We start from the raw sequence: 25,717 nt of genomic DNA on the forward strand, positions 1-25,717 counted from the left end.
GGCCCTCGGGATGTTTTGGCCTACAACTCCCATTAGCCCGTAGCCAACATAGCTAATGGTGAGGGATCATGGGAGTTGTAGGGCAAAATATCTGAGGACCGCAGGTTGCCCTCCCTTGCCATACACAAAAGAGCCCCTTCATGTAGAAAACTAGTATGTCAGACAGAAGGCTTGCCTAGAACCCTAAGCCTGATATATATAGTTTTCTACGTACAAGGATTAATGAATGTATTTATTTTTAAATAGAGGCACATTCAGTACTGTGAGGCCCTTGATGCAGCTCAGACTTCAGCAAAAACTGGGCCCGTTAAGTCACCAGTATGTGGACTTATAATCTTCATAGCGCTCCCAGACATGTCATTAAGAGAGCAGTCCTATGGTTCCCGGGCAAGCATCCCAGAGACCATAAGGCGGCTTGGAAAACCCTTCTGAGGTCGGAGACTGTGCTCTGACCTTGGGAGTCAGAGGTCTGATCCCAGACCCCTCCCCATCTCAGCTGGCTGGGGAAAACCGTACTGGCTGCCTCTCCAAGGTCGTAAAAGCAACCTCGGAAAAGGGGCGTTCTGGTGGGCGGGAGTCAACGAGACTGGAGAGGCCAGGATATGAGTTATCCTGAGCGTCCTCCAGCATCCTTCCGTCCCACTCCAAAGCACCGGCTAAAAAGCCCGTCTAGCAAATATCACCCAAGACGGAGGACAGGGAGGCAAAAATTGGCTCCACCGCTCCTCCTGCCCTGCTGGCTTCAGCCTGGCAGGGCACAGGAAACTCGGAAGCCTCCGAGTTTAGGGGCTTCTGAGCGGCAAGGGCACAATCACTGCACCCTACATTTTATAACTGTAGTGAAGGCCTGGGGTTGGATCCAGATTTAGTCATACTTAGAGCAGACCCCATGAAATCAGTGGGACTAACTTAGGGTTTAGTCATACTAAATCTGGGTCCAACCCTTCCTTCCTAGTCACATGGGGTATAATGGGCATTCCAGAACTTCATAGCTCGACAAAATAAAATAAAATGCCCCATTATTTCACACACTATGGGATCAAAATGTCATGTAGTTCTACACTGTCTGTCTGCCATTTGAGGCCTAGATGTCACCAATCAGCCTGGGTCTGGGCTTGTAGATGGGGCCTTTGCTCCATCGAACATGCCCCCAGAGACAGAGTTCCCCCATGTAGAAAACGAGACGTCAGGGCGAGTGCTGGCCTAGAGTCCCCCCCGACAGGCTAGATTATTTACTTAGTTACACCATTGATAACGGTGCCTCCTACCAAGAAGTTCTCTGAGACGCTTATAACATAAACAGTTCTCTATGGGGAGGGATTAGTTTACATGGAGGGACATTCAATTGTGTGACCCTTCAGCACAGACACAGGTTTACCACCTCACTGCAAATTAGACATATATGTCTATCTATAAAGATCAACATATATCCGTACATTAAGTCGATCTACGGAGCCAGACCACCGGTTGATCGAGCCCAGTATTGTCTATTCTAACTGGCAGTGGCTCTTCAAGGCCTGAGCGATAAACTCTTTCTCAGCCCTCCCATCCGAGATGCTTTTTACCAGAAGTGCTGAAATTTGAAACTGGTCCTGCCTTATGCATTTGAAAGCATGCGACCTTCTACTGAGCCATGGCCCCTAACGCCATCAGGAACAAGCAGTGTTTTACGGCCAGAGCAAAAGAGGGAGCTCCCTGCCCCACAGAGCTTACAATGTAAAGTTTGGGCTCTCTCAGCTAACTTCATGTATGGTTCTTGGCCAACTTTTGCTGAGATTTGCTGCTGGGAATCAATATGTTTATTTATTCTGAGGGGCAGTGTCGGTCCAAGACATTTTGCTGCCTGAGGCAGAGCCTGAATGGTGCTCTTCTCCTGATGGGCCAATCCTGAAGGCAGGGGTGCCGAAGCATCTTGAGCTGCGGGGGCCGATGGCCCGCCGTGGGCTGGATGACGCGATAGCCTCTGACATCATTGTCCTGCTCCACTCACTTTGCCTTTCTCCAAGCTGAAATAGCCCTGGCAGAGAAGCCCAGAGTCTTGCTACTCCATTCAGACACGCGTTCCTGCCTTCATCTATCTTCCCCGCATGGTGCCACCTGAGGCAGGTAACTTCACCAACTGTATGGCAAGGAAAATCCAACACATTCCTTATCATTTTTATTTGGCAAATGTATCAATGACATTTTGGATAACCGATTTACCAGTTAATTAATCGGGGGGGGGGCATTTTTAATCATCAACGGTATGCATTAAGGACAGGACACCCTTGGGATGATTATAGTGGTTGAGTTTTCGTATTGTTTTGGTTCTGTGATTAGGAATGAAAATTAAACTATGAATGCGGGCATTTTCAGGTAGCAACATGTGGTAATTTGACAACTGAACAAATCGGAGCTAGCTCACTCTTCCATCAATATCTTATAAATCACATCTATGCTCAGGGGTTTGGTAATATTAGTCAAGTAATAAACATATTGCTTTATTAAAATGTAGGTGATCAATCAACTATTCAATTGATGTTTTATTATATACATTAGAGCTAAATCCTAATGGCCACTCAAGGCTAGCCAGACATTCTGATACCAGAAATGCATTTATTTCCACTTCACAGGACAAATTATGTGTTCGTGATGTCTAAAAACACACAAAGATTTGACAGATGGACACATCTCAGAGCCTTTTTGAACAAAATCGTAGCTCCTGATTTCCCTGCACTAGAGTTTTTAGTTGTGATTTAGCTACAATCAGGGTGGGGGTGGGGAGCTGATACTTGTTCTGTTGCAAGCCCAAGAAAGCCCCCTGCCATTCCTGTGTCTGTAAAGGTGTCTCTTTCTTTTTTAGAAATACAGAGAAAAAGAAAGCAAGGCACTACACCATTGACTATAAATGCTGGTCTCCAAGGCTGATTCCTTTCAGCATTTACAAGTGAAAGCATTTAGAGTAAATCAAGTTGCATAAAGTTTGCAGAAACAGAAAACTAATGTCAATCTCTTACACACCATTAGATGTGTGCCTACCTTACAAAAAACAATCTGCCATTCTCTTCCGTAGATCTTAATCTGGGGACCTAAAAAGTGGTATGGCATGTGTCATCCTTAAAATGCAAGGCCAAATAATGTAACAAAGATTTATTTTTGGTCAACTCAAAAATCTTGCTAACCCTGGCAGTACTTCTTAGAAGATGGGCAAAAAAATGTGTCAAAATTAGTGGCCAAACTCTGGAAATGAGGTGGCCTCCATTCTGTTCTTCCTAAACAAAACTTCGACAAGGGAAAGAAATGAAGGACAAGGGTACATAATCTTTTATTGCTGTGATCCCAATTGCTCTGTAATCCTACACTCCCTGGATTGCTTTTAGTTCTATTGGCTTTTATCTAGGCAAGCTGGGCTATTTCTCCTGCTAAATATTCTTAAGAGCCCTCATATTAACAGAGATAACCATTTACCTTAGCAGTCCAGCTCTTCCTCTGGAGGAACTTGGCTCTAAGCAGCCCTGTCACCACTGAAGTGATGAGATTGCTGCTTTGCCTGTATAATAGACACTCTAAGCAAATTCATGGTTTGGTTTGGTTTCTATTTGAATGGTGTTAAAGCTATGGGGCAAGAAAAATCTCAGATAACATTTGCTCAGGAGAAAAGACAGAACGAAGACATGCATTATTAGCAGGTCTGATCCTGCCTTGAAAATTCAAGGACCAGCATAACGCCCTCTCTCCTGAGCTCCATATCCTCTCTACCTGAAACTGCAGGGGTTGCTTCTATTGTGGGTTTGGGTTGTTTGGCTGATTGGCTTTAGGGGTTTTGAAAATATGTTGGGATTTAGAAAACAAGGAGAACCCTTGTGATGTGGGAGGGGTACAACTGGGTACAGCAGGTACATTGAAGATAATAAAGGTAATCATATATTTGGGAAGAGAATTCAGTTTCAAAAACACTGGAATTTTAATTCAGATTCTGAAGTCATAACCCATTGAGGTCACTTCCACATGGGATTTGCAGTTTTGTTCTCTAAGATAGGTAGACTTAAACCTTTCCAGACCTGGGGCCCACCAGAATTTATGTAGAACAAAATAACATAAGAAATACCATGCTGGATCAGACTAAAAGCATATTTAGTCCAGCACTCTGTTTGCACAGTGATCCACCTGATGTCCAAAGGGGAAGCCCACAAGCAGGACATGAGCTCAACTGCCCCTTCCTGCTTGTACACCCCAGATACTGGTTTTCAAGGACATACTGCCTGCCTGAAGGTATATAGTCATCCTAATAACTAAGTCATGACTCGTAGCCACTGATAGCTTTATCCATCATGAATTTGTAGAATCTCCTTTCAAAGTTGTGCAATATGACCCCATAGCTGCCTTTTTTCTAAACTAACCCCCACCCCCAAAGTTATGATCTTTCCTCATAGTGGAAACTAACACGGCTACCCCCTCTGTATATGGATCACTTGTGTTGCCCTTTAATGCACCCTTTCCAGCCCTTTTTGAGGTGTGGTGACCAGAACTATACACAGTATTGCAAGTGTCATCGCACCATAATTTGTATAATGGCATTATGATATTTGCAGTTTTATTTTAGAATACTTTCCCAATGAATCCTAACATGGAATTAACCATTTTCACAGCAGCTGGACACTGGGTAGACATTTTCATCAAACTTCCCTAGTCTGTCACCACCAGCTCAAACCCCATTAACTCATATGTCAGATGAGGATTTTTTGCCGCAGTGTACATACATGTACATGTGCTACATTTAACCCCAACCTGAAACATGTGACCCTTCAAAAAAAACCCTATGTCCCATTTTCTCCTTGTTTCCTTTTCTCAGGCTTTCTTAGGGCATATTTACACTCCATACAGTTTCTAACTTATCCCCTTAGAAATGTAATTCTGTGATACAGGGGTAGAGAATTCTTAGCACCTGCATCAAACCACAATTCTCAGGATCCTTTTGGGGGAACCATGACAATTAAACTAGTACAGAACTGGAAAAATGGCAGAGTAGACATTTTAGGTCAGGCCATAACTAACTCAAGAGACAGTGTTGTGTAGCAGTTATGAATTTGACTAGGGCTGGAAAGACCCGAGTTCAAATCCCCACTCAACCATAATGCTCAGTGGGTGGTCTTGAGCCACTGACTATCTCTCAGCCTCACATTGTTACGAGGATAACATTGAAGGAGAGCCAGTGTGGTGTTGTGGCTAGAGTGTTGGACCAGGAGACGGGAGATCCGGGTTCTAGTCCCCACTCGGCCATAGAAGCTCACTGGGTGGCTTTGGGCCAGCCACAGACTCTCAGCCCAGCCTACCTCACAGGGTTGTTGTTGTGAGGCTAAACTAGAGAGGAGGAAGATTATGTATGCCACCTTGGGTTCCTTAAAGAGGAAAAAAGGCGGGATATAAATGTAATAAACAAACAAACAAACAAACCTTATACTGCCCTTAGAAAACGGGCAGGATAAAAATGTAATAATATGGTTCCAACCTATTAGCCAATGAGGGAAGTAGAGAAAGATTTGAAGTGGCACAGAGCTGTACCCAATGCAACCTCTTTGGAAGATGGTTTTCCTCTTGTTCTATGTCTGAACGAGGGCCCTGTTTGGACTGGGAAGGAATCCCACCCCCAGCTCTGATTGCTAATGACCCCCAGGAATGTATGCCCTGTACCACATAGCTCAGTTTGCTTGAACTGATGGCCTGGGCTGCAGATATTTGCTCTGTATGCACCACTTGCGATGTACGGGCTTTGCTCGTGGCTGATCGATGACATGGGTAATCCAACCTTAGACTCATCCAGGGGGTTTACTCCTGTGCATCACAGCAGCCTTGTTTTCATTTGCTGCTGCGTATAATCCAGCCCAGCCCCAAAAAAGTCTTTGCTCACTCCTTCCCAGTCCCCCTGAGATACCTTGTTTATTGACAGGTTCTTCTTTATCTCCTGACGGTACCTCCATTGTTCACTGACCCCTGAGGCTGGTGAGGAACACAAAGTGCAGTTCAGGGAAAGACAGTGCCTCCCGTCTGCCTCTACAGCGGAATGAGGGATAACTCAGGGTCACCTCCAGCCCACACGCACTCTCACCCAAAGGCCAAAGCAAGGGGAAGCTCAGCTCCTGCTGTGCTTCCCATATTAATCCATGAAGGCAGCAAGGGCTTACACCTGATTAACACCGACGCAAGCAGGATCAGGAACTGGATGGACCTCTTGCGCCAGCGATAAAAGCGAATTGACTCAGGGCTCATTTCAGGGTGCGGGCATGTGGCCTGGGCAGAGGCGCCTAATTGGACAGACAGATTTTCTTTTATCTCAGTTGACCCAAAAGTTAATGTTTTCCCATCCCTGCTGTGAAAACAGGTTGTTATTGGTGAAGGATCTGCATCAGAAACACTAGACTAAAAGCTTGGACTGAGAAAAGCAAAGACTCACAACTCTGTCTACATTCAAACTCCCCAAACATTGTGTCTTCACTCTCCACCTGCAATGTGTGGCAATAACTAGAAGCTACCAGCCATCAAAATTCCTCAATGCTCATTTAAGAAAGAATTTTTTCACTAGCTTTCAATGATTATTAAATAATTGAAATAATTATTCAATTATTATTAAATGTTTTCAGCTACTGTAAAAGTTAGAGAAAAATTAATTTAACTTCACACAGCCATAACAGTATGTTTTGCCTTGAATTTGCACTCTTAACAGGAAATGTTCATTTGAAATAGTTTTATTCTAAATTGACATTTCAAAAGGAAACCAATGTTACATCCTTCTAAGATGCCTATATTACTTGTGAATATTTATTACTATATTACTTGTGAATATTTATCATGTTTAGCTATCTGGCCCATAAGGGTAGAAAGATCAGTTAGGAAATATGGTTGTAAGTTCTGGAGCATCCATATGTGAACAGATGAAAATCTGCTGATAATGGATTTTACAAGGCCCAACTCCATTCCCACCCCCCCACCCCTTTTTTTTTAATTTGAGGGTAGCACTTTCAGACTGGGGATAACAACAGACTAGATTCAATATGTTCACCAGCTATAGTCTGAGTTCATGTGAATGACAAGGAGACTAATGATATACAACTTAAAATATGATAATGAGATGCCTAACACTAGTGCTAACAAGACATTAACTATGGGCACAACTTAGTCAAAACATATTTTCCTCTGGCTTGATATTGTCTCATGCTCTTAAAAATGCAGCAATATACATTTTATTGTGTATAAATTAATGTGAAGTTTTCAGGACTGACTAGTCATAAAGTTGCTTATATAAGCGGGAATAATAATAATAATAATAATAAAAAATATTAAGCACTTTTGAGTCCAGTTTATACCAGGGGAAGAAAATTATGAAAATGTTTAACTCCCCCAGGGAAATCAATAGAGCTTCAATAGGTTTAGTTGTGACAATCATACTAAGTTATTGCATATTATTATTTCATATACTTCATTAAATGTATTACACAAAATACTTACAATTGTGTTAAAATGTACTATATATTACTCAAATAAAGCTAACCTGCATCCCCCACAACTTATGTATTACATATGTATTTTAGACGCAGGTATGCTTACCCAAGTCGACATTGTTGGTGTGGGGGGAAAACTAAAATGTATTCTTTCTTTTCCTGACATCCTTTTCCATATCTATACTCTTTTTCCCTAAACAAAGTATACTGGGCCCCTCATCTTCTCCTTGCATGTTTTATCTTCTCTCTCTCTCTCTCTCTCTCTCTCTCTCATAACTCTAAACCTCGAGGTCACCCAATTCAGCTGATGGGCAACAGCTTCGGGAAAGTAAAAAAAAAAAAAAAAACTTGTTCACACAACTCATTAATTAAGGAATTAACTGCCACAAAATTTGGTGATGACAACCGCTACCTTATGAAGGTCATGTAAAGTTCACCGAGGAAGTGAACCCTAAATATTATCCATGATAGCTAAATGGAATATCAGTGTTTAGGGCAGTCTCCTCTGCACACCATTTGCAGGGCGACAAACAGGGTAAAGCTCTTGCATTCATGCCCTGGTTGGGGGTTTCTCAGATGCACCAGGTTGGAAACAGAGTGATGGACTAGAAGAGCTCCTCTTATTTTTTGAAATGACTGAAGTTCTTGTTTCTACATTTTCTAATTTGTCAACCTTTTTTTTTTGAAAGGTGGATGCCGCAGACCAAAGACTAGATTCCACTCAAGTGCTATTCAGAGTGCTGAGACTAGCAGAAGCATCTCCAATGCAACACTCTCCATAACAACCATTTCCAAACCTCAGGGACTTTGAGCATATCACGGTACCCAGCACCAATGTGCCTAATTCATTGTGTGCAATCTCCCAGTTGAAAACAACACAGGTGAAAACAAACAGCCTCGAACAACATGGATGAATACACCCAGGACAGTGAATTTCAAACTTCCTTCCCACAGGGAAGCCTTTCTATATTATGGGGCATGTTCCCGGATCCAGGCTCAAGTTATGTGAAATGCCAGCAGAGTCTTTTGGGCAAATTAAGAGAATTTGTCCAGGACTAACAATCTAAATGATGGACACACAAACGTGGTCACCTTTATAATTCTGCTCGTTAAGGAGCCACTGATAGACATCCAAAGAACATCAGGGAGGGTCCCCAAAAATGTGGCTCTTAATACCCACATAACTGGGGAAGTGATTATTACCGTATTGTAACAAGTAGGTGAGGATTTTGTCTTGCATAAACTCTCCTCCCTATCTTTTCCTAAAGGAACAACTTTCATAATATAGTCGTAACTAGAAATTAAAATCTCCAATGTATTTCTACCATGCCTACATGTTTCCAAATCTAAAAATTGCTTTTTTTAAGATGAGAAAAACAGAAAGTGCTCATTCTTGAGTCTTGCCTAATTACAGATGTAATTCACAGAGCAATCACAAGCTCACGTTTTGTTTGCATGTGTCCAAAATACATGCTGTCCCTTGTTCTGTTCTTGGAATCACCACTTCTGATTACCTGTTCTTATTTAAGCATTTCAGTTACAATTTTATACTTTCCCCCACAATGGAATTAGAGAGATTAAAAAGCTGGCAGAATAGATGTATCTTCCGAATTGTCAACATTTTTTCTGTAGGTATATCCTGCCCTATTTGCATTAACCAAAGATTGTTGCAAATTCTTCCAGTACATGGCAAATGTTACATATAATAGTTAAACTTCAGTAAAATACCAATGCCATTATATCCATTAGTCTTCGGCACAAGGAATAGTGATCCTTCTAAGCCAGTGCTATCTACTCAAGCTGACAGGCAGGAGTCTTTCCCAGCCATCCTACTTGAGTTCCCTTTTCTAAACTAGAGATGCAGAGGATTGAACCTGGGCCTTCTGCAGGCATAGCAGTGCATTGCCCTTGAGCGGTGGGTCCTCACCACACTTATTTTCCTGGCATGGCTTCTGGGCAACACTAAAGCAGTATGTGATCATCCAAGAGGTGCATCCTGGGATCCCTTGCAATTTTAGAGAGGTGCAATTCTTACATTACCTTCAGCCACGAGTTGTCCGCTAGCATGGCAAAGGAACTTGGCGCTGCCCATCTCCTTCACCACCATATCACCCCAAGCAGCCCCTAAAAACTGAAATTAGGGCTACAATTTCCAAAGTATACAATGGCCGCAGTTCCAGAAATGTGCATCTCTTCACTAGCTAAGCTATGCATAAGACCCACCAAGAGACGTACATACACTTTCAAAATAATTTAAACAGCAAACAAATACAAATATATTTGTGAATTTTTAATTACCCCTGACTCAGATTCCTTTGTACAGAGTGCCACAGTTATGCATATGCAGCGTTATACTTTTTCTGAACATGGAGGTTCCATTAAGCTGTCATGGATAAATAGCCAATGATTGAAATTTCCCATTCATTCCTCCAGCAGCCAAAAAGCAGTATGCCCTCCCCATCTACAGATGCTCATTAAATATAAATGAACCAAACCAGCAACTTACCTTGCAAGAAGAGATGTTACTTAAGACTCCCCAAAAATGGTATATTTGTGTGTGTGTGTGTGTGTGTGTGTGTGTGTTTAAAAGTCTGGTTTTCTCATGGAAAATTGTGTCCACCACAAAAAGGCTCAAACTGCGTCCCAGGACTTTCCCTGCAATGTCTCCGAGCTGAAGCCCTTGTTGCTGTTAACAATCTGAAATCCTGAATGTAATCTATTAATGTACGGCCTGTCCAGCTGCCTCTGAAAAGGCAAAAAACCAGGGATAATGAGAAATCCCCCCTCCCCCGGGTGCTGTGCCCCGTTTAACGATTTAGAGTAGAGATAAGCTGTGAGAGAGAGAGAGAGAGAGCGAGCACCCTTTGTCTGTCTCTGGTACAGATCACTCCAAATGTCCTCTGATAAAAGGTTCAGCAGCAGAAACAAAGCTACAGGATTGAGATGCTGAGGCACTCGCCTCATTAGGGAAGGTGCAGAATGATGGCCTCATGACGGTGATGTTTGGGTACCATAGATACCTTTTTTCTAAGAATGGTACCTTAATTGTACCTCTGGAGGCTGGCGGGGCGGGGGGGGTGTGTGGAATCCAAGATACACAGTGAGCAATAGCAAGCAATAGCATAATCACCACTACTTTTTAACTGCACCTACACAGGCCTAGCAAAACATTTTTAAAAATCGTCAACATACAGTGAGTGGGGAGTTACCTAAAAGCTATGCAGGCCAACCCCTTGCTGTGAATGTCAACCCCCTCCCTGCCCCCCACATTCACTAATGCAACCTAGATGAGTGGAGCACATAGCCTGGAGCAGGAGTGGGCTGACGTCAGGCTTGTGGGATCTACTGGTTTGTTCTTACTAGAACCCCAAATCCCCCAGCCTGGTGCAAAAGACATATACGTAGGGCACCACCCTATGCGTGTTTAAGACAGAACATGTGCTGTGCTGGCTGGGGCGTTCTGGGAGTTGTAGGGCTTATTTCTGTCTAAACATGCATAGGATTGTGGCCTTAGAATGATAGAATTCTGCGTCCAGGAACTTGCTTTAAGTACCAGAACTGAACAGAGCTCGCAGTCCTTCCACACAAAAACCCACTCCTGGTTACCCCAAGTATTCTCCATTTCAACAGTATAGTTTGGGATTGAGGTGCAGAGAGTCATTTTGTTGCTGCTATTGCTAAACAACTGGAAATGAGAAATCCTTGCCAATCAACTGCAAATCACCCAGAGAATCTACCAGTAGATTCAGATCTACATTCTGCCCACTCCTGGTCTAGAGCAGGGGTAGGCAACCTGGTGCCCTCCAGATGTATTACCCTACAACTCCCATAATGGCAACCATTGGCCGGGGGCTGATGGGAGTTGTGATCCAAAAGATCTGGAGAGCACCAGATTGCCTACTCTTGCTCTAGGGCGCCCATTCAGTCTGCCCACCAGCCCTAGCTGTTACCTCACAAAAAAAGCGTGACTTAGAACACTTCCCAGAATCCTCTGCAACATGAAGGTTTTTCTGAGGAGAGCAAATGTGAAAAATACACCCTGAAGAAAATAAATTTGAATTCCACTGATCTAAGACTACAGTGGATTACAAGCAGAGAGCAAATAGGTCAAGATGATAAAGAGAGCAGAACCGAATCACACTGGGCACCTTTGCTGGATTGGACCATAACGTCCTCCTCACCAACACTCAACCTCCCCATCAAGGGCCTCCCGCACAGGAGCAGGCCAAACGCATTTTCTCCAAAGGACGCCACGTGGCCATTATATTTAAGCAGTCAGTGATAGCAGATACCAAAATGCAAGATTATCGAGCTGTTTGACATCAAATGTAATCTCCAAGTGCTGCGTCTTCCAAACAATTATCGGAAGGGATTGGGGCAGGGGGGGCTTAGTGGTACAATGATGCTGGATGTAGGTTACTGGATTTTCAGAGATCTTACTAGAGGGATGGCTAAGTGGAGCAAGGCATGCCTGCAGTGGGACAGAGAAAAGCCCCATCTAGCTTCCCAGAAGAAAAAGTCATTCGTGTTTGACCTGCTGCCACAAGGCTTCCTATATTCATCATCTTATGCATGGAACAAATCATCAAAATGGCCTCCAGACTGTTCATTCACTGAGAGTTCAACTGGGCTGCAGCTTCTTATACACCGGCACAGAAAATCTGGCATAACAGAAACTAGTAAGCAAGCTGAGATAGCTGCCTCAGGTGGCAAAATTTGGGCAGTATTGAAGGGTGCCAAATATGTTAAATTTTTACCAGTTTGGATTTCCTGCCTCTGGCATCAAAATATTTTGGCCCCCTCTATATTATAAGACTTCTAATGGCTATATGGGTGTCCTGACCCTCGCTAGGCCTGTATTTGCTGCAGCCAGGTGAGGCGAAGACAACAGGAGAATACCACATTTAGGGACATTGTTGGGTGCTGACTGTTCATATTCACCCACTACATATTAACATTTGACCCTTAGCTGAGGGAGGTTTGATTTCTCACCAACATTCTTCTTTTATAAAGATTTCCTCCTTCTCTCACGCAAGTTGAGTAGTGGTGTTAAAAGAAAAATAGAAAAACATATCTTCCAAGTTCTCTTGGTCTTAGACCACCGCCCCCGTCCCTGAACTCCTGATACCTTTAAACATTCCCATGCAGTAGCCACTTTGTGAGAGTGTATCTCTGAAAAGTAGTATATAAATTTAATAAATAAATATCCCACCACCACTACTGGCTAGGCCAGGGCCCTTCTTTAAAGAAACTGATACAAAGCACAGTAAAAACAAAAACCATCCTTCAAACATTGATTCTGGTTATATTTCTGAGGGCAGCTGCAAGTGTCCCATTCCCCAAATCCAAAACTGAAGACAATACTCTCCTCACCACAACTCCCAACACTCTGCCCCACACGCAGGTTGGCTTGCTCTGCCTTCCATTGTGAGATCAACATCACTGAATTTTTCACAGTTTGCATTAAAATGCCAGTTTGAGACATTTGTAGTACTCAGGATGTCTTGGGATAGGTATGTACCAAATTTCAGCTTTGCTGGTGGCCTGCAATTATGTATCCCTCCAGAAATATTTCTTCCTATTTTACAGAAGAGCTTTAGCTCAGTGGTAAATTACATGTTTTCCATGCAAAAGGTTCAACCCCAGCATCTTCAGGTAGAGTTGGAAAAACGCCCTGGAGAGCCATTGCCAGTCAATATCAGCAATAGTGAGCTAGTCTGGCTTGGTATAAAAGCAGCTTCCTAAATTACCTATGTAAACTTTTAAAGCTTCTAGAGCTTCTGGCTATACACTCATGCTCAGGGGTTAATGCCAGGGTTAATTTCAAGGGAGCGTAGGCCCAGGCCTACTCACCAATTTTGTCAGTGCCATCCCTTCCCATTGGGAAATGAAAAGATGCAGAAATTAAAAGGATGCGTCAATGTAAGATATCAATATTTATCTCCTTTTCCTCCCCACGGTGCTTTCTAGTTTCCTTGCGTTGTTCCTCCTCACTGCTTGAGGCAGCTTCAGCCCCGCCACCCTACCACTTGCAGGTCTCCCTCTCTCTCTCTGTACTCCCCGTCTCAATATTTTTCCACCCCATCCTACAGAATCTAGCCCGGTTATGCACCATTGACAGGTTGAGGACCTACCTAAGAAAGGAAAGTAAATTTAACCCCTGTTCATACTACTGTTAAACCTACTTATTTTCCACTTAGACTATATATATATATATATATAGCATACACATACAAAATTCAAGTTCAAATCCCACTAAAACATTTTACTGTTAATTCACCTTAGGTCAGGGGTGATTAGGTCAGGACTACATGCACACCCACACACCCCCGGGCTTTTGATGCAGTGGCGGTGGCAGAAAACACACACACCCCAGCTAAATTTGTCATTTCTAAGCCTCTGTAACAGTTTGCTACTGAATTTAGTCAGAAAACTGATTTTTTCCTGGCACATTTTGGTGGTGCAGTGGCAGGAGTGTGGCCCATGGGGACAGTCCAGGGGGGGAGTGGCCCTCAATGAAGCATTACTATTCACAAATTTAAAAAAAACAAACTCCCTCCAAGGCTTTGCCTCAGCCTTTTTGGCCCATGCAGGCCAGACTGCAGTCCACTTTATGCCAATGGTTTTTGTAGATTAAAGTATTATGAACTAACCATGTGTGTGTGCATGTAATATGATTGTTGACCATCTGTTAATCTGCTGGCCAGTAGCAAACCTGGCTCTTAGTTGCTTAGTATCGTTATTAAAAATGAATTGTTTGGAATTTTTATTTGGCAGACAGTTACAAGAAAGCAGCTGATTAATTAGGTTTCAGTATCGAAATGTATATATATTTTATATACACACACACCCAGGAGGGAAGAGGTTGGGGCCTAATTTGAGCTTTGACACACTAGAGCCTGTCTGCTTGCATTGCTCAAGCTCTGATGATCAATCCAAGAAAACGGTGCCATTGTGTGTGGGTTGGCATCACTGTTAGTAATCCTAACCAGACCGCCCATTCACTGACAGTTGAGAAGCTGCTTGCAGGCAGGTGGCATGACTTCCCATCAGCCTTAGGACACAGCCCCTCCTTTTTGAAACTGAATCATGAGAAGACACCAGATGCCCTTCTCTGGTGGCTTTTAATTAAAGTTTACATAGCACGTACTTAGGTGCTCTGGTCGTTTCACCTCAGCTTTTCAAAAGCCCACTGGCTGATTGCCATCTCTTGTTTTCCCAGCGCCCAGTCAATGATATCCACCCTTGCTGGCTTGCACTCTTCAATCTAGCCTTTTCTGCTTGCTTGCCTTCTACATTTGCCCAGAACGAATGCTGCCACAACTTACCTCTTGGGCCATGGCACAACTAAATTCAATTTATTTAGGATGCAATCCTAATGGCTGGGGCATGCTGGGAGTTATAGGCCTTTTTTCTGTCTAAACATGCATAGGAAGGATGCAGACAAGCTGGAGAGGGTTCAGAGGAGGGCAACAAAGATGATCGGGGACTGGAAACAAAGCCCTATGAAGAGAGACTGAAAGAACTGGGCATGTTTAGCTTTGAGAAGATAGCGCTCTTCAAATACTTGAAAGGCTGTCACAGAGAGGAACGCCAGGATCTCTTCTCCATCATCCCAGAGTGCGGGACAGGGAATAATGGGCCCAAGTGACAGGAAGCCAGATTCTGGCTGAACATCAGGACAAACTTTCTGACTGTTAGAGCAATATGACAATGGAACCAATTACCTGGGGAGGTGCTGGGCTCTCCCACGCTGGAGGCATTCAAGATGAGGCTGGATGGCCATCTGTCAGGGATGCTCTGACTTGGATTCCTGCATTGAGCAGGGGGTTGGATGCGATGGCCTTGTAGGCCCCTTCCAACCCTACTATTCTATGATTCTATGATTGCACCCTTAAAAGATGTATATCCTTTCTTTTGATCAAATGATCATCAAAGCAGCTTTCAATAGGCTGTGGTAACAGAAAAGTGTGTGTGTGTGTGTGTGTGTGTATACACACACACACACACACACCCCAGCAGGTCTTCATCACCTAGCCTCTGCATGGGGGCCAAAATGCTATTCCCTTCAGCTATACACTCCCAGGGCAACATATATGTATTATTTTACTAACAATATAGCCAGAGTTATGTGGGTGGCTTAGAATATAGTGTATACTATGTGAGGGAGTGCACCTTGCCTACATCTCTGCATAAGCAAAGGCTAACCCTCTCTGTGGGATGAAGAATACGGGCTTTGCAGATCAAGGACATGGCTTTCAGGGTGGACTGAGCCCCTGGAGTCCTGGACACGTTCCACTTTAGAAATGAATGCTGGAACAGCAGCTTTAGGAGCGGTGGGAGACAATGGCCAGACGGCTTAGGCTATTCAGACACCAGAAGGGTGCTGAGCAGGGCTGCCCAGCAGCCAACTGATAGCAGGTTCAGTGCTTTGTACAAGGCTTTGCTCCTCCTAGTAAAGCAAAAACAGAACCACCTATGCAAATAGGAACATCTGTCAATTTCCTTTGCATAATTTAGGTGGCAGGCTAGAATCTGTATTTTTAAGGCAGCCAGTTTATATGATTAGGTAGTGTTATATAAATTAGATTTTAATTGGAAAAAATCAACTTATACCCCATACCAAAAAAAGGAAACACTAAAGAATGTTCAAAGTATCAAACAGTGGCACTTATTTCACATGCCAGTAAGGTAATGCTCAAGATCTTGCAAGGTAGACTCCAGCAATTCATGGAGCGAGAATTGCCAGATGTACAAGCTGGGTTTAGAAAAGGCAGAGGAACTAGAGACCAAATTGCCACTATCCGCTGGATAATGGAGAAAGCCAGGGAGGTTCAGAAAAACATCTATTTCTGTTTTATTGACTATTCTAAAGCCTTTGACTGTGTGGATCATAACAAACTGTGGCAAGTTCTTGGTGGGATGGGGATACCAAGTCATCTTGTCTGCCTCCTGAGGAATCTGTATAACGACCTAGTAGCAACAGTAAGAACAGACCACAGGACAACGGACTGGTTTAAGATTGGGAAAGGAGTATGGCCGGGTTGTATACTCTCACCCTACCTATTCAACCTGTACGCAGAACACATCATGCGACGTGCTGGGCTTGATGAATCCAAGGCTGGAGTTAAAATTGCTGGAAGAAACATTAACCATCTCAGATATGCAGATAATACCACTTTGATGGCTGAAAGCGAGGAGGAGCTGAGGAACCTTATGACAAAGGTGAAAGAAGAAAGTGCAAAAGCTAGGTTGCAGTTCAACCTCAAAAAACCCAAGATTATGGCAACCAGCTTGATTGATAACTGGCAAATAGAGGGAAAAAACATGGAGGCAGTGACAGACTTTGTATTTCTAGGCACAAAGATTACTGCAGACGCTGACTGCAGCCAGGAAATCAGAAGACGTTTACTTCTTGGGAGGAGAGCAATGACAAATCTTGATAAAATAGTGAAGAGCAGAGACATCACACTGACAACAAAGGTCCGCATAGTTAAAGCAATGGTCTTCCCTGTAGTAACCTATGGCTGCGAGAGCTGGACGATAAGGAAGGCTGAGCGAAGGAAGATAGATGCCTTTGAACTGTGGTGCTGGAGGAAAATTCTGAGAGTGCCTTGGACTGCAAGAAGATCAAACCAGTCCATACTCCAGGAAATAAAGCCAGGCTGCTCACGTGAGGGAATGATATTGAAAGCAAATCTGAAGTACTTTGGCCACATAATGAGAAGACAGGATACACTGGAGAAGATGCTGATGCTGGGGAAAGTGGAAGGCAAAAGGAAGAGCGGCCGACCAAGGGCCAGGTGGATGGATGATATTCTGGAGGTGACGGACTCGACCTTGGGGGAGCTGGGGGTGGCGACAGCTGACAGGAAGCTCTGGCGTGGGCTGGTCCATAAAGTCACGAAGAGTTGGAAGCGACTGAACAAATAAACAACAAAAATCTGATTTTATCTCTTTCATGTGGCATATTCTTGATAGCCACAGGATAAAATACTACTTAGCATGTATACATTGCTTTCTGAATGTTCAAAATGCTTAACATACATTACCTTAGTATTCCTTACAAGCCCACAAAGCAGGCCAGTGCCACCCAAACCCAGTAGTGAAGGCCATGAAATAGTGGCTTGGCTAACCCAATTCATATTTGGAGACTTCTCAGTTCAACCATCTAGCCACTGCACCACCTCTCAGAAAATTACGAGGGAAGCATCCTTCATTCCTCTGGAGGCAGTGTGTTAGGATATAGAAAGTGTATTCTTTTGTCCAGTCCATCCCTGAAGAATATTTGTGAGTGTTTGGAAAAGAAGGAAGAGTGAGTTACACCAGCTGGTCCAGGTATATGGGCCAGAGCCAGCTCAAGACCCGAAACCAAAGCATTAGGCTCTGGTTTTTGCAGAAATCAACTGGTAACATAAAGTGTGCAGTCTTATTTAATAACTATAATTTAAAGCAGCCAATCCATAGTACTACACATAGCACTACAAAGCAGTATATACACATTTCTTGATAAAGATACAACAATTTTACATATTCTCAAGGTTCTACACAGTATCGAAAAAGGTGCAAAAATGCATGCATTTATAGGAAACAAACAAGTATTTCAGGTTTTAAAATATAAGTAGAACTCTGAAAAAACAGTGCACAGTTTGAAAAAACACTGCTTTCATAACTAGGTCAAAATTGTCTTTGCTTTCAAGTAGAGAATTCCCCAGAAATGGGAAAAATACAGTATCAGAGGAAATCCCAACGGACTCAAAACTACCAGAAAGATAAACTGATAGAACTCATTTTCTACTGTGTGGGTTTTGCAATCCTGGGAAATGTAACTACAAAAAATAGAGGAATCTATGTGGATAGCACAGAGCAGAAGGGTCTGTAAAATTGTGTGCATTAATACACACATTTGGGAGGATTTCACTGAGGATACTTTAGAACCTTCTGAAACCTGTAGAGTTCTGCAGAGAAATCCAATCACAAGTGCACCTTTCCTGGAAGGGCCATCCAGAGCTACATGATACAGTGTGGCTTGACAGCAGCTTAAGAATGCCTTTATCAGGAGTAGAAACATGTCATTCACAATAAGGCTGCTCAGAAGCGGCCAGAGGTGAGGCACACTGGCAAATCCTTGAGATCAACAGACTGAAAGATTTAAGGAAGAGTCTGTGAAACGGCTATGAAGCTGGAAACTTCATGAGCTGCCCAGCCAAATGGTTTTATCTGTGCAAAAATAAAAAGAGAAGGGGGCATTAATTAAGGTAATAGAATTTGAAAGCAGGAAAAGAGGACAGCGGATTATTCTGGTGAGTAATTTTTAAAGTATGTCCTTCAGGTCCTCAATAAGATCAGCAATAGCGGGCAAGCTCTCCGACATACAGCCTGCCCGTTATGACTGATATTCCTCCACAGCACAAAGGCACAGGGGAATATCCAGTGCTTCTTAAATAAGTAATCAAGTCAGGTGTGTGCTCATTTTGCACACACTCCTAGAATTCTCTGCAACGTGCGCAGACTCCGTGGACGATGCAGAGCCACCCCTTGCTGGCAAGCTGTTGTGGAAAGAATTCCCCGATGGAAGGAAGCTTAAAATCTGCAAGTTGCTCTCAATGTTTATTTCAAAGAAACCCATAAGACAGGTCTTAGCTGGCCCTACTGAATTTTAAATCAAGGTGTAGGAAAAAAAAATCACTGTTTCACACGCAGAGAACAAAATAGCATTCAAAAGTTGTGCAAGGACGATCTCTATGCAGTTTGCGTAAACTGCCCTAGCTCAGCCTTCCCTAACCTAACCTTCCAGATGCTTCCAACTCCTTCCAGTTCCTATCAGCCTCAGACAGCAGGGCCACCTCAGACAGTTGTTGGCCAAAGCATCTGGAGGGCACCAGGCTGGGGAAGCTTCCTTAGCAGAGAGCTACACAGTGAAGCAGTGAGACAATTATGTCTGATATAAACTTGATTTTGTCATCTCATGCACATTCCAAGACAGCAAAGGGCCAACTGTCAATCTGCCTCTTGAGGGGAATTCTTGCAACTCATTTTATTCCTTGGCACACCTCACCACCACCACCAATGCCCTTGAGCCACCTCTGGGCATGGCTCAGTGGCTGAGCACCGGCTTTGCACGCAGAGGGCTCCAGATTTGATCCCCGGCAGCATCTGCAGGTAGGGCAAGACTCCTGCCCGAAACCCTGGAGAGCTGCTGCCAGTCAGCGTCAACCGTACTGGGCTAGATGGACCAGTGGTCTGACTTGGCGTAAGGCAGCTTCCTCTGTCTCAGATCATGCGCTCCGTAACTGTCAAGTCCCTTCTGCTAGCAACAGCCACTTTGTTATAGACCTTGACCATTCACAAGGGGGCCACATCATGTGACAAACAAGACCTCTAGTCCCACAGCCAGTCTGAAACATGGGACACCAGCTACTTACCATGAAAGTCCGTTCTGGGTTGGTGTGACAGAGGCATCCAGAACAAGGGGCCATCGATTCCCACTGCCCAGTACGGCAGGGATCGTGTGACTTGGGATCCTGAAGGAATACTGGGTCATTCAGCTCCACCTCCAGTTTCTCCACAATGCTAGAGGGGGAGCACTTAGAATCAACAAGCCAGGAAGTGATCAGGAGCGTGTGTGGGAGGATAGATCCCTCTGAGAAAAAGCATGACAGCCACAAGTAATAAACACTACAAACCCACTTCCTAGAAAGGAAGGAGACTCCACTAAAAGTTTCCCAACCCTGACCAGAAGATTTGGTTCTATTAACATAGATTCTCACGCCTTGAACACATCCGTGCAATGCCTTGCTCCCTTGGATGGATGTTTCAGATTGGACAGAAAGAGGGAAGCACTAGCTCCTAAGAACAATGAAAAAAGGAATTAATCTTTAGAGTGAATTAGGAATCCAAACATAAAATAACTGTACCTTTATTTGTAAAGGATCATCTCTGTATTTTTGATGAAGTCCCCAGTTCAGAGACTCTATATGACAACTAAAAAAGCCACCTTCAGTGAGAGTAGTCTGAGGGACAGAGTTCATAAGGGCTTGAAGGGTGGTTTGGTGAGCACCTTCGGCATGATGTGAGGGCTCCATGACAGGAACCTGTGGACCACCAGAGGAGCCAGGAGAGTCTCACACTACAGGAAACATAGGTATGGGTATGACTTCAAAGGCCAGGAGCCCGGGCAGGACAAAACTGAAGAAAGAGCCCAGGGTCATCTCTGCAATCTGTTCAGTTTCAGCCCAAGGTCCAAACCATCCTGTAAGAAAGCCAGCAGTTTCATAATGACAACTGTAGAGTAATGGATTGTTTTTCTCAGACACCACTTGATGAATGCCTGCCAAGTTAGTCTCATAGATATGCACTGTTGAGGGCCTCCTGGAAGACAATATGGTGTCCGCTACAGCCACTGAGTAGCCCTGATTCAGGAGGGCTTCCTGCTTAAGTCTCCATACTGCTAGACACAACCAGGCCAGGTCTGGGTGGCACACTGGACCTTGAAATAGGAGACAGAGCTTCTCAGGGAGGAACCAAGGCTCTGATTGGGGTAACTGTAGAATGTCCAAAAACCAAGGTCTTCTTGGCCAATGTAGCTACTAGACTTGCATATCCTGCTTCCCTTCTGCCCTTCCTCAGTCCTCTACAAAGCAAAGGAATCACAGAGAAGGCAAACAGTAGACCAGGTGGCCACCTGGAGTTCAGGGCATCCTGTCCTTCCACTTTGGCTATCCAGAAACTTGAAAAGAAGTTCAGAAACTTGTTGTTCAGGGGAGAGGCAATCAAGTCTGCCACCATGGTCCTGAAATGGTTCTGAATCTGCTAGAAGATCTCATGGTACAGGCTCCACTCCCTTGGATCTCACTGGTATCTGCTCAGAAAGTCTGCTATTGCGTTGAAGGAGCCTTGAAAGTGCTATGCTTAAATGGAGAGAATCGACTGCTCTGCCCAAGACAGCAAAAGGGCAGGGGTACAGAACTGTTTAGGTATGGGGATGCAGAACTGTTAAGGGATCCAAGCCACTGCAGGTTGGATGACATGAGGGGCTATAGGAACATGCAGATCCTGCAGGTCTATTAAAGCCAGAAATTCACCCAGATGAAGGGCTTCTTCAATCATCTGGAGGGTTTCCATCTTGACCTTGCAGCACATTACAAACATGATGACATACATCAAGTCCAGGATGACCCTCTAGTCCCCTCCTTTCTTCTGGACCACAAGAAATATTGAATAAAGCCTGGAAAAGATCTCTTGTGAGTGTACTGGGTCTATCAAGTTGATATCCAGGAGATGCCTGACTGCCTGTGTCTTAGATGGGGTTGCACTCCCGCTGAAAGACAAAGTGCGCAGTTTGGGAGTCCTCCTGGACTCTGAGCTAACTGGGGAAGCCCAGGTGGCTGCAGTGTCCTGGAGTGCTTTTTACCAGCTTAGGCTGGTACGCCAACTGCGGCCCTATCTGGACAGGACAGACCTTGCCTCAGTTATCCACACACTAGTCATGTCCAGGCTGGACCACTGCAATGCGCTATACACGGGGCTGCCTTTGAAGATGGGTCAGAAACTCCAGCTTGTGCAGAATGCGGCTGCCCAAGTATTGGTGGTGGCGATTCGATCATATAATGCCTATACTGCACCAGCTGCACTGATTACCAGTGCATTTTCAAGCTCAATTCAAAGTGCTGGTTTTGACCTTTAAAGCCTTAAACAGTTTGGGACCAAGTTACTTGAAGGACTGCCTACACACCCTATCAACCTTAAGATCAGAAAGAGAGGCCCTTCCCATTTGCCCACCCGCGACAGCAGTCAGGTGGGTGAACACATGTGAGAGGGCCTTCTCTGCAGTGGCCCCACGCCTTTGGAACAAGCTGCCAGTGGAGGTCCACCATGCTCCTCATTGCAGACTTTTAAGAAGGCCTTGAAAACATATTATTTTACCTTGGCCTTCTACTGATATGACTGCTATTGTTGCTGTTGCTGCTGTTAACATAGTTGTTGGTTTTATTGTTATTTTTATATTTTATCACTTTTAATATTTTAATAGTTTTTATGTATTTTATCGTTGTCAGCCGCCTTGGGAGAGCTTCTGTCCTGAACAATGGCCAAGAAATATTTTAAATAAAAATAAAATAAATTTGTCAGAGATTTTGAGACCAGGGACAGTAGAAACCTGTCCTTGGGTGCATGCTGGAACTCCACCTTGTAGACCCCCTGCCCCCTGAATAGTACCGAGTACCCGTTCGTGGATTGCTGAGCTTCCCAAGCTGTCTGGAAGTACAACAGCCTGCCGCCCACTGGAAGTGCTGTCATGTCAGAAATGCTGATGACCAGCCTTGGAGGAGTGAGTGCTCGAGAGCTTGGAAAAGGTAGTTGAATGGGGATTAGAAGTGGGATCTCAGCTAGGCTGGTTTGAAGGACCTATAGTCCCTCGGCCTAGAGAAACCTCTGCTGGGACGCTAATTCTTCCTTGGTGCCCGTCTGTCATCCTCCTTTTGGGTGGATGGCACGTTGTTTCTCTTTGGTTTCCAAAGTATTTTCTAAGGCCTCCTCACCAAACAAAGTTGCTCCCTTGATGGGAACCATCAACAGCCTAACTCTGCATTCCAATGCTGAAGCCAGATAAATAGTCTGGCAGCACAGTGGCAGCTACCACTCCTGCAGAAAAGGTAAGGGCATTCTGGGCAGCATCTGCAGTGCAGGCAGTTCTGACATCTAAACCTTGGTTATTAAGCAGGTCCTCGATGCAAAAGGGAGCGACCCGAGCAAAGGCTGAGGATGTGGAGCTGGCGCTGATGGCCAGGGCAGAGGCCTCATGCTCTTTTTAAAGCACGAAACCCGAGATATCCCCCCTGGATCCCTTAGAGGAACATCTCCATCCTTGGGAACCTGAGCACCTGCTAGGACAGCTCCTACCAGCATGTCCGCTACAGGGATCGTAAGGCGGCCCATGGCCTCTTGAGATAAAGAACACAGCTTTTGTGCCACGTTTACGCCCTCTCTAGCCTGTAGCAGAGCAGCCCGTTAAGCTTTAACTAACTTATTAAATGCCTTGGGGGAAGGCACTGCTCTGTTAGGTGCCTTTGGCTCAGGGAAGAGTGACACACTTCTGGATTCTGCTGTTGACGGCATCTCAGGTTGCTGGGGAGCACTACGTTGTGCTTCCTCCTTTAACCCCAGGACAGCTAATGCTCTAGAAAGTAGGGGAGGAAAGGCCTCAGCGTTAAACAATCTGTCCTTAGTGGAAGCTGCCACTTGGTCTGAGTCCAACCATTCCTTCCCTTCCTTGTCCGATAATTCCTGTAAAGACTGAGGGGGAAAGTTTACTTCATCACTGTCCCCATCCCCTAAAGGAGATCTGCCAGCCACCATGGGCCTAGGCTGAGGAGGAGGAACGTCACAGCCCTCTGAGGAGCAAGAGTTAAAAGCCGCAGCCAGAGTCAAGGACTTGTGCTTTGACACCTGCTTACAAGCCTTTCCTTTCTTGTCTTTTCTTCGCGGTGACTCCAGAGGGGGAGAAACGGAGGAATTCGAAGACTGGGCCACTCTACATCTCTTTCGCCGTCCCCTGCAAGGGACTGAGGACTGGTCACGATCCTGAAGCTGGTCAGTAATTTCCTCCACCAACCGCCCTCTGAATTAGTGGATGGCACTGGCAGAAACATATCCACAGTTTGAAGGGTCCTGATCCGATGCTGGAAGGGCCTTCGGCTGAAAAGAAGCCATCTGACCAGAGCGGTGGACTGATGGCTGCACCTCAGCACTTGGAACCAAAGACAGGGGGGCATTCACAGGCCACGGCGAGGTGTTAACAGAATGGCTGCTTCCCGCTGAAAGAAATGGTGTGTCTTTTTGGCATGCAAAACCAAGCTGCCTGTTTCCATAGCTGCATCTGAAACTCCCAAAATGGCTGCCCTCTGTAAGCCGCATCGAGCCACCTGTGTCCACACATGCCAGCAGTTGCTCTGGGGCTAGAAGCACAGCACGGATCACTTGCTGGTTGCTGGCGGACTCCCTGGCACACTCAGGGGAGTTGCTGTGTGGGTCTAGCTTCCAGGGCGCCAGCCAACGGCTGCTGCAGAGAGCGGCTTTCTGGCTCACGGGAGACGCGCTTGGCTGCTCTGAAGGCACCAGCATGGACAGTGACTCTGTGGGCTTCTTCGCAACATGCGAGTGCTGGGTGATGGTAGGCTGCACAGTGGGGAACTCTCGTGTTTAAAGCCGCTTTTGTCTCACAGGCTTTGACGTGGACGAAAAAGCTTTGCCCTACTTGTGGCATTAGACAGAGAAAGGAGAAGGAAGGAGGAGAGCAAAAAGAAAGAGGGGATCGTTAAAAAAAAAAAAAGCAAGGACAACAGGAAGAGAAAAAGAAAAGGGAACAAAGATAAAAGGAGAGTAAAAAAGAAGTAAGCAGTTGACATTTTTGACCCAAAGGCTGAAGATCAGCGAGCAAAGACTGTGCTGAGTGAAGGCAAGAAAAGAAACTGGATATGGAGCCAGAGGACCCAGTATTCCTTCAAGATCACACGCTCCCTGCCTTCCCGAGTGTGAGAGGAGAGGATCCATTGTTCTGGATGCCTCCTCCAACCAACCAGAGAATGAGTTTTATCATTCTCTCCACCCCTCCCCCTGAATACAGTTCATCATCCCAAGTTAAGGTCCTCCTATTTTCCCTCTCAACTGTTCGCCAATTCCCACTCTACCCAATGACACCACATCCCTTGCAAAACAGTATCCACATCCTTTAAAAAGATGGCTGTTTGAAGCAGGATTAACATTCGCATTGTGCTGCCTCTGAAACAAGTGGGAGGTGTAACCCACTCCTGGATAATCTCCACCACTGAAAGAGAACACACTTACTGAGTTTTGAAGGAACGCGCCGACCTGCTTCGCCCACTGACACCTGAAAGAAGGGAAGGGGGTTAACACCAGGTCCTCCTCCTCCTCCAGAGACAAATCTTCCTGACATGTTCAGCCTTCCCCTTGCATTCCCCAAAGACACTTAAAGCCTCTCCGACCCCACAGCAACCCCTATCAGGAATGCAGTTTCCTTGCCACCATTAGTGGTAGTGAAACCGCAATCCCAGCTGCATCACGATTGCTGGGAGGCTGGGGGGGAGGGCTAAAGACTCTTGTACCATCCGAGCAACTCCAACCCCACCAGGCTCCCTGAAGCCCTGCCCAATTGACCCACTACACATCCAAGCTATAGCCTGGCACAATCTTTTGGATGCCCAGTGGACATCCAGGAAGTTAAT

At 44.9% G+C, this 25,717-nt stretch overlaps 1 protein-coding gene across 16 annotated transcripts in view; it reads right to left on the reverse strand.

Annotated features, from left to right (window-relative positions):
- Positions 1 to 17,890: 17,890 nt before the first annotated feature.
- LOC146336785 (uncharacterized) overlaps positions 17,891 to 25,717 on the reverse strand; it is a 44,429-nt gene continuing 36,602 nt past the window's right edge. For 9 of the 16 annotated variants that reach the window (XM_084818993.1, XM_084818985.1, XM_084818991.1 and 6 more), the window contains 2 exons: positions 25,320 to 25,362; positions 17,891 to 18,695 (listed from right to left, as the gene is read on the reverse strand). In XM_084818993.1, the coding sequence (XP_084675119.1) occupies positions 18,627 to 18,695; positions 25,320 to 25,362 (112 nt within the window). In that variant the 3' untranslated portion in view covers positions 17,891 to 18,626. Of the gene's footprint in view, positions 18,696 to 25,093; positions 25,363 to 25,717 lie in introns of those variants that run through there. The other 7 variants (XM_084818995.1, XM_084818983.1, XM_084818984.1 and 4 more) reach the window with 2 other exon arrangements.

The sequence above is a fragment of the Heloderma suspectum genome, chromosome 12 (assembly GCF_057233095.1).
Source record: "Heloderma suspectum isolate Gila_16-S chromosome 12, 16-S_ref, whole genome shotgun sequence".
Taxonomy (NCBI): Eukaryota; Metazoa; Chordata; class Lepidosauria; order Squamata; family Helodermatidae; genus Heloderma; species Heloderma suspectum.